This window comes from Cynara cardunculus, unplaced genomic scaffold (genome assembly GCF_001531365.2).
Source record: "Cynara cardunculus var. scolymus isolate 2C unplaced genomic scaffold, CcrdV1 Un_Scaffold_8721, whole genome shotgun sequence".
Taxonomy (NCBI): Eukaryota; Viridiplantae; Streptophyta; class Magnoliopsida; order Asterales; family Asteraceae; genus Cynara; species Cynara cardunculus.
Window position 1 is genome coordinate 2533 of NW_020204417.1, and position 9276 is coordinate 11808.

Sequence of the window (9276 nt, forward strand, 5' to 3'; positions counted from 1 at the left end):
GTAGGCTCTCCAATTGGAGATGTTCGAGGATCTGGTGGAAGTCCCCGAGCTGACATCGACAAACCAGTCACTGAGGGTACCTTACACTCCGAGGCTACTAGGTCACCATGTGTTGGTGATCTAGGTTCCCTGAATGCCTATGTGACGACGGGGGAGTTACAAACCTTCGCCACAGCGGTATTCCAGAGGTTGGATGAGTTGAAAAGCTTATTCTCCTCCCAACCGGCGACAGAGGCTCTGAAGAAGTTGACTTCCACAACTTCTGAGGGCGACCGTATCAGCCCTTCAAAGCTCTGTCCTCAACAAAGACGACCTCACATAAGCTTTCAGCGTCCTGTCTCTCAACCCTTCTTCAATCAATCAAGACAGAATTAACAGAGGTTTTCGCCCAATTTACTGCAGACTTCATTTCCGCTGGCTACACCGATTATTCTGCCTTCAAGGATGAGATCAAAGAGATGTTCTCCTCTGCGGTCACCTATGGCATTGATTCTAAATCCTCCAGGCTAACATTAACCATCTAGCCACTCGCAGAGAGCTAGACACAATGGTTGAAGCCCTTGGAGAGACCATGCGGAAATACACCGACCAACTTCTCAAGGAAGCCCGAGCAAGCAATGAATCTATAAGAGACTGCATGAAGCAACTCGTCAAAGAAGGTGACAACTTCGGAAATGAGATATATCGCCGCATCTCTAAAATGAAATGGGTCACAGAGATGGACATCAACAATGCCTCTGTGAATGCTGAGATGGTCATAGAAAATATGGAGAAGGCGGCTTCCAAAGTTCTTAGGTGATTGAAGAAGGCTTCCCTTACTACTTGCAAGACAGAGGCCACTAAAATCCATGAAGATCAAAGAGGCGATGACCATGATCGTCATGAGGAGGAGAAAAAGACAGAACAAAAGAAGACAACCTCTGCCAAACCACTAAAAATAATGGACTCTGCTGCTGCCCTATTCTCAAAAGACAAATCTCTAGAGCCTAAGGGGAAAGGCAAGGGTAAAGCAGTAGAGGAGTCGCCACAGAAGAGGTCAAGCTCTGAAACGCCAGAGGAGATCAATGAAGAAGAGTATGATGACCCGAATCTTGTTCGAGCACTAAAGGCTTCTTTGGCAGAGGCACAGGCGAGAAAGGGCAGAGTCCCCATCCCCAGAGTTGGAGAAGGCTCTTCTTCCAAACTCACGAAGATACCAGAAGAAACGTTCACGGGTACATTTGACGCTCTGGTAGGAACTGTCAAGCCTATCCTACCAGAGGGGTCTACCCAGAGGCCTATACTAGAAGAAGAATCCAGAACGCCAGAATCTGCCATGGTGGGGAGGGTATCTGAGATCCTTGAATCTATGAGCAAGATTCCTACGCAGAAGGTGCGCACAGAGCTCGTAACCACTGTTGAGGAGATTTTGCGGTGGCGTTACTCAGCCGTGGACACAGAGCCCCCTTATGACCCAGAGCTTACAGGAATGCCCTCTGCCATTGCAAAGTTCCACTTCTCAAAACTCACCAGGCCACCAGAGCAGGTCTTCTCAGAGCATGTGATCACTTCTCTCGAAACCATATCTCCGCGTACTATGCTAAAGAAGACCGCGCTATACACTCAGTATGTGGTAAAAAGGGATGATGGCAACCTATATACTTTCACAGATGCTGACCTCCACAACCTCTGTGTATTTGACCTAATATTCCTTCACAAGATCTTGAACAAATACATGGAGAGGAGGTCAACGTATTCGATTTCTCTCAGAAGGCTGATTGAGGTAATGCACGCTCAAGTCAAGTTCTACAGCCACAAAGATTTCGACATCGCTATGAGGTTGGCCCAGCCAGATCTGAAGATTTCCCCTCCAAAGAACAGACCAAGTTGGCTGCTTAGATTTCATCCCAACACCATTGTTCACAATCCCATCTTTGGGTTTGTGTTCCTGGACAAGGATGAGATTCTAAGGTTCTTCGATCCCAAAGAGATGCACAAATATTCCATAGAGTCTCTTGAGTGGGTGTTCAACTTAGTGGTGACAGAGGTGCAGAGAGGGCATATWAGGGCGGATGAAGTGACCAACCTTCTGGAAACGATCAAGGTTCAAGTCTCCTTCAGAGAATGGATATTCAAAGTCTACAAAACCATCAAGCCTAATCTGCAATTTGCCGTAGATGACTATCCAGACTCTACTGTGGATTAATCTCTTATAATAGTATAGGCCTGCTCATTATTTTCAATTTGTTCATTTATGTAATTCTTTTTCAGAGGATGAGTTTAATCTCCTCTTGTATTCTTTCTTTAGTTAATTCTTGCACACATTTGTCCAAATTTACTTTTTCATACTTAGGGGGAGATTGTTAGCTCTATTTTTTATCTCTTGTAAAAGTATAGAAAAAGTATTCTGCAAGTCATGACAGAAGGATATCTTCCACAGAAGACAACAGATGACTAACGATATAAGCCTTATATTCGAGCAAGTAAAGTGTGACAGAACCTCTAATGTCTCTCACAGAGGTTCTGGAAAATGGTCCTCTGTCAATAAGAACATGCAATTCAATTACTGCAGAGCCTCTGAGATGGCTCACAGAGGGTCTGCAGATTTCGTCTTCTGTGAAGATCCTCTTCCAACTGTTTTTCAATGGTTATTAGCTGCATGTGCTTCTCACATGACTAGGACTTAATCGACTTTATTTGGAAAGCTTAGATGATTTCACGCGTCAAGATCTTGTCAGTAAGGTCGTTAGGAACTAGTATAAATAGCGGCTAAGGCCTTTGTAATCAGTGTGCTTCCGAATTGTAATCGTCTACTTTTTCAATTGAATGAATTGAAAAACCTTTGAGGCAATTCTCCTGTGTTCATCTTCTTCCTCATCTTTACTGTGTGTTCTTGATTTATTTACTCTGTTCTGTTCTTATTATTGTTTCTGCTGCACTTTAATCGTCTTAGTGTTCATTCAGAGTATTAGATCAATATCAAAGATGAATTTAAGGTCCAACAAACAATCTTTTTTTTTTCAAGAAAAAATTAAAAATAAAGCTCAACCAACTTTTCCCATTTCACACAATGCTGCAGGCCTAGAATGCTACAACATTATGAGCAATTCATTTATTTTTATTCAAAATTACAAAATACCTTCCAAAGTTAAAAACACAAACAACCTATGAAATTAAACTTATTTACAAACAAAGGTGGACTTTTAAGAAGTCCAAGGGGGATTTTGAGATTTTTAGCAAAGGGCAGCACAGTCTCAGAGTGCTGTTCTGAGACTGCTGCCGGATCATGGTACACTTTTACCCGTTGGCCATTTACCTTGAAAATAGAATTATCTTTCGGGTTTACCAAGTCCACTGCTCCATAAGGGTACACTTTAAAAACATGAAAAGGCCCAGACCATCTAGACTTAAGTTTTCCAGGGAATAACTTCAGTCTAGAATTAAATAAAAGCACATGCTGGCCTTCTCTCAACTCTCTGTGTTGTATTCTCTTGTCATGCCAACTTTTAGTTTCTTTTTATAGAGCTTGGCATTTTCATAGGACAACAGCCTATGTTCATCTAGTTCCCAGAGTTGCATCTTTCTTTTCAAACCAACATCTTTTAGAGAAAAATTTAATTCTTTTATGGCCCCATATGCTTTATGTTCAAGCTCTAACAGAAGATGGCAAGCCTTGCCATAAACTAGCTTGTATGGGAACATACCAATTGGTGTTTTGAAGGCGGTTCTATATGCCCATAAAGCATCATCTAGCTTAAATGCCCAATCCTTCCTGTTAGGCTTGACAACCTTTTCCAAAATACTTTTTATTTCTCTGTTGGACAACTCTGCTAAGCCATTTGTCTGTGGGTGATAAGCTGTGGCTATTTTGTGGTTAACATTATATTTTGCAAGAACTCCACTTAACAAATTATTTATAAAGTAGGTACCCTCATCACTTATCAAGGCTCTGGGGGTACCAAACCGTGTAAAAATTTTCTTTTGAAGGAACTTAACCACAGTCTTGGCATCATTTGAAACACATGTCACAGCTTCTACCCATTTTGAGACATAAGCTACAGCAACCAGAATGTATTGACATTCAACTTCTAGGATCCCATGTAGTGACATTTCATTTCTTTTAGAAATGGAACCACTCCTTTGGCATTCATTGCACTTTTGTGCAAAGTTATGGGAATCCTTAAAGAGAGTAGGCCAGTAGAAAACAGACTGTAGGACCTTGGCATCAGTTCTCTGTCCTCCATAAGGAGCTTGATGACACTGATACAAAACTTTTGGCACCTCAGATTCAGGAATACACCTTCTCAAAATTTGATCTGCACCAAGTTTAAATAATAAGGGGTCATCCCAAAAATAAGATTTGACATCATGAAAAAATTTCTTAAACATGTGGCTTGTGTATTCAGATGGTTTGATGCCACAAGCTAAGAAATTTGCTATATCCGCAAACCAAGGTGCCTTCTATTGTTGCATCATCAAGATTCTCTCATCAGGGAAGGTCTCTATGATGTCACCTCCCCCTATCTCAGGTTTCTCTAACCTAGATAAATGGTTTGCTACTTGATTTTCCACACCCTTCCTATCACGTATTTCCAAGTCAAATTCCTGCAATAACAACACCCACCTTATCAACCTAGGCTTTGCATCCTTCTTTGAGATCAAATATTTAATGGATGCATGATTGGTATGCACAATCACTTTAGTCCCCATTAAGTATGATCTAAATATCTCAAATGAAAATACTACGGCCAATAATTCTTTTTCCGTGGTGGTGTAGTTTATCTGTGCCTCATTCAAAATTTTACTTGCGTAATAAATTGAATGGAACACCTTCTCTCTTCTCTGACCTAAAACAGCACCAACTGCCCAATCGCTCGCATCACACATGATCTCAAAAGGTTTGTTCCAGTCCGGAGCAACTACTGGTGAAGTAATCAGAGCTTTCTTCAAAGTTTTGAATGCATTTCTACATTCATCATTAAAATCAAATTTTTGGTCATGTTGTATGAGTAAACATAAAGGTTTTGATATATATTTTAAAAATCCTTTATGAATCTTCTGTAAAATCCTGCATGACCCAAAAAACTCCTGATTCCTTTAACAGTGGTAAAATCTGGTAGTTTTTCAATAACTTCAAGTTTTGCTTTATCTACCTCCACTCCTTTTTTAGAGATTAAGTGTCCCAGAACAATTCCTTCCTAAACCATGAAATGAAACTTCTCCCAGTTGAGGACCAAATTTGTTTCCTCACACCTTTCAAGACTCTTTTTCAAATTATTTAAACAATTGTCAAAAGATGAACCATATACAGAAAAATCATCCATAAAAATTTCAATGGATTTTTCAAGCATATAAGAAAATATGGACATCATACACCTTTGAAAGGTGGCAGGAGCATTACACAGTCTAAATGGCATTCTTCTAAAAGTAAAGGTGCCATAAGGACATGTGAAGGTGGTTTTTTCCTGTTCCTTGGGAGAAATAGCTATCTGATTGTAACCTGAATAGCCATCTAAGAAACAGTAGTACTCTTTGCCGGCTAATCTGTCCAACATTTGATCAATGAAAGGTAGTGGAAAATGGTCTTTGTGAGTAGCCTTGTTCAGTCTCCTATAGCCCATGCATATTCTCTAACCGGAGACAACTCTGGTAGGGACGAGTTCATTGTTTTCATTTGTGATGACTGTGAACCATCCTTTCTTGGGAACACACTGGACCGAACTAACCCAAGAACTACTAGCTATCGGGAAGATGATTTCTGCATCTAACCATTTCAAAATCTCCTTTTTTTACTACCTCTTTTATGACAGGATTCAGCCTTCTTTGAGATTCTATGGATGTGAAATTTTTGTCCTCTAAGATGATCTTATGTTGACAAATTGAGGGACTAATCCCTTTAAGGTCAKCAATGGTCCATCCTAAAGCCTTTTTGTGCATTTTCAACATATCCACCAGTTTCTTCTCTTGATGCAAGTCTAGGGTAGATGAGATAATGACATGAAATTTGTCTTCTTCTCCTAGAAAAGCATATTTCAGATGGGATGGGAGTTGTTTTAAATCCAGGTCTGGTGGTGACACAATGGATGGGCTGAAGTCTTTTTGCTCATTATTCTCCAAAAGTTCAAAAGCTGACACCTCTACTGGCACAGAATCATTTCCTATTGCCTCTACTTCCTCAACAATCTCTTCTTCTTATTCCTCTACACTCTTATCTTCCAACTTAAGGTTTTCCTGAATTCCTTCCTCAATAACCTCTTCTTCTATTTCAGCTATGCCCGAACACTCTTCCAGTTAATTAGGGTATTTTAAGGAGTTAAAGACATTAAATGTGACCTTTTGGTCTTGAAGCCTCATGGTCAACTCTCCTTTCTCGACATCTATCAGTTCTTCCAGTAGCTAAGAAAGGTCTCCCTAAAATAATCGGAATGTCCTTATCAGCCTCAAAGTCTAATATGATAAAATCTGCCAGAAATATGAACTTATCAACCTGTACCAACACATCTTCTATCTTTCCCTTAGGGTATGCAATGGACTTATTTGCTAGCTGGAGTGTAACTGTGGTAGGTCTAGCCTCTCCTATACCTAAGGTGTTAAAGACAGACAAAATCATGAGGTTAATACTAGTTCCTAAGTCACATAGGGCTTTCCCTATCTCCTTCCCTCCTATTGAACAAGGAATGGTAAAACTTCTTGGATCTTCAAGCTTAGGGGGTATGCTATTGGTCAAAAATGCACTACATCCGTCGGTAAGAGCTACAGTCTCATACTCATTCAACTTCTTATTCTTTCTTAAGATGTCCTTCAGAAACTTAGCATAACTAGGCATTTGCTCAATTGCCTCAACAAGGGGTATGTTGATGTGTAATTCTTTGAACACATCCAAGAACTTTTTAAAATGCAAATCCTCTTTCTGATTCCTCAACCTTTGGGGGTAAGGAACATAAGGAAGGATTGGTTTTTATCACATTCTTGCTTGGAGGTGTTGAGCAAGATGGGTCTTGAATGCCCTGAGTCTTTGTGGTGCTCTTTGGTGGTTCTGGTGGAATCTTAGTATCAAGCTTAGGGGTATCTACAACCTCAGTCCCTTCTGATTTCTTCAGAGTTTCCTCTGGAAAAAGTAAAGGGAAGTATGATCTAGGGGGAACAAGAGCGGTGGTCTCAGATGTTTGCTTTTCTAAAGGTGGGACCGATCCTTCTTTGATAGGGACTGCTACTGGATTACTAGTTTCTGACAGTCTTGGTGTATTAACTTTCTGTACTTTTTCTGTCAACTCCTTCCCACTCCTAAGAGTCACTACTTTCACATGCTCCTTTCCTAGATCTCTAGGGACTTCTGTATTACTGGGCAAAATACCAATGGCTCGACTACTTTGGTTAAGTGCAAGTTGACTGACCTGAGTCTCTAAATTCCTGATGGCAGCACTTTGTTGATTTATCAAAGCTTGATTTTGTGCTTGAGCATGTGCGAAGAGCCCTTTAATCATTGCTTCCAAAAAAGATGATGATTCTGCTTGTGGAGGAGGTTTGGTCTGAAAATGTGGCTGAGAATTCTGAAAACTTTGTTGGTGGTTCTGAGAGTTAGAACTGCTTGCATGATGTTGTGCTTGGTAATTAGAAGTTCCTTGTTGTTTATGGACTGGTCGGTTTAAAATGGGACTGTTCCAAGAAAAGTTCGGGTGCTATCTCAAACTGGCATTATATGTATTAGAGTAGGGATTAGATCTGTTTTGAACATAATTTACTGATTCAGAATTATGAGTACAATATTCATATGAATGATCCCCACCGCAACACACATATTGCACAGATAGGACTGTTGAAACAGATGTGTTAGCAGCTTGCTGTACTCCTTGACCAGTAGTTAAAATTTTCAATAAATTGGTCATGGAGGTGTGCTGAGCTGTTAATGTAGTATATGCATCCACCTCATGTATTCCAGTAGTCTTTTTCTGTGGCTGGGCATGTGGGTCAGCCCAATGCCCATTGTTTGCTGATATCTTTTTCTAGGATCTCATATCCCTCATTATAGGTACTGGCTGTAAAGGCTCYGCCTGCAGTCGCATCGAGCATTTGTTTTGCCATGGGACTTAACCCATTGTAAAACGTCTCAAGTTGAATACAGTACGAAATGCCATGGTGTGGGCATTTCCTTAATAGCTCTTTAAACCTTTCCCACGCGTTAGGAACAACTTCATCATCCAGTTGTTTGAATAGACAGATCTCGTTACTGGATTTAGCGTTCATTGTTGGTGGGAAATATTTTCGCAAAAAAAATTCCGCCATGTTACTCCATGACGGCACAGATCCCGGTGTTAAAGAGTTAAACCATGCTTTTGCCTGATCCCTTAATGAAAATGGAAATAAAGTGAGTCTGAGAGCGTCATTGGACACTCCTGGGATCAGGAAGGCATCTGTGATTTCCATAAAAGACTTTAAATGTGAATGTGGGTCCTCTGAGGGCAGTCCAGCAAATTGGCCATTCGTTTGCAACATGTGAAACATTATCGGTTTTAGTTCGAAATGGAGAGCGGTCATATGTGGTCTAACTATCCCAGAATTTAATTGCTCAAAATCTGGGATAGCATAATCCATGATTATTCCATTTTTTGGAATTTGCTAGATTAATGATGTTTGGAGTTTGTGCCCTTTGTTGTTCATTATGGTCCGATTCTGTGTCCAAATTATTATCATTATCATTATGTGGGTGTCCTTGTTGAAAATTTGGGATCGGTGGTATTTGCCCAAAAATTGGCGGTTGGTTTTCCAAAAGTGGTACTTCCGGAATGATGGGAGGAGGTAACTCCATGTTGGGAGGGAGTAGAGCCTGAAATGCTCTTTGAGCCCTCCTTCTATGGCGAAACGTTCTCTCAATATCTGAAAAATTCCCCGTGATGTGTGTTAGCATCAAATTGATCCTAATAATTATCTCAAAAAGTTTTATTAAGCAATCGGGGCTAAGAATGGAACATCTGAAGATGTTGTTGTACCAAAACGTCTAAGTCTGGAAGAAGACCAGCCGCTGTGCTAAATCGACCAAGTATGGACGACCAGAGCCTCTGTAAGAAGAACCAGAGCCTCTGTGAAAACATCAGAACCAGAGCCTCTGTAAGAGACACCAGAGCCTCTGGTTGTATTAACCAGAGCCTCTGGTCCTTGTCTGTCTATCCTCTGGTCCTTCAAGACGACTATCTTTAGAATCCTCTTCTGGATAAGGCTAATCCTATTTTGGATAAGGCTAATCCTATTCAGATTATCATGAATTACTGCCTATATAAGTAGTGTTTCAGGTAGAGAAAA

At 40.5% G+C, this 9276-nt stretch overlaps 1 protein-coding gene and 1 non-coding gene across 2 annotated transcripts; one reads left to right on the forward strand and one right to left on the reverse strand.

Moving 5' to 3' along the window:
• Positions 1-6301: 6301 nt before the first annotated feature.
• Positions 6302-6805, reverse strand: LOC112505151. Its single transcript, XM_025109099.1, has one exon. The coding sequence runs from the start codon at positions 6803-6805 to the stop codon at positions 6302-6304; it is 504 nt and encodes a 167-aa protein (XP_024964867.1).
• A 1302-nt stretch (positions 6806-8107) lies between these two features.
• LOC112505153 lies at positions 8108-8214 on the forward strand. Its single transcript, XR_003068334.1, has one exon. It is a non-coding gene; the product is annotated as a small nucleolar RNA R71 (small nucleolar RNA).
• Positions 8215-9276: the final 1062 nt, after the last annotated feature.

Bases quoted from the DNA above. Each gene is read 5' to 3' on its own strand.
- LOC112505151 (XM_025109099.1), bottom strand. From the start codon at position 6,805: ATGCCTAGTTATGCTAAGTTTCTGAAGGACATCTTAAGAAAGAATAAG.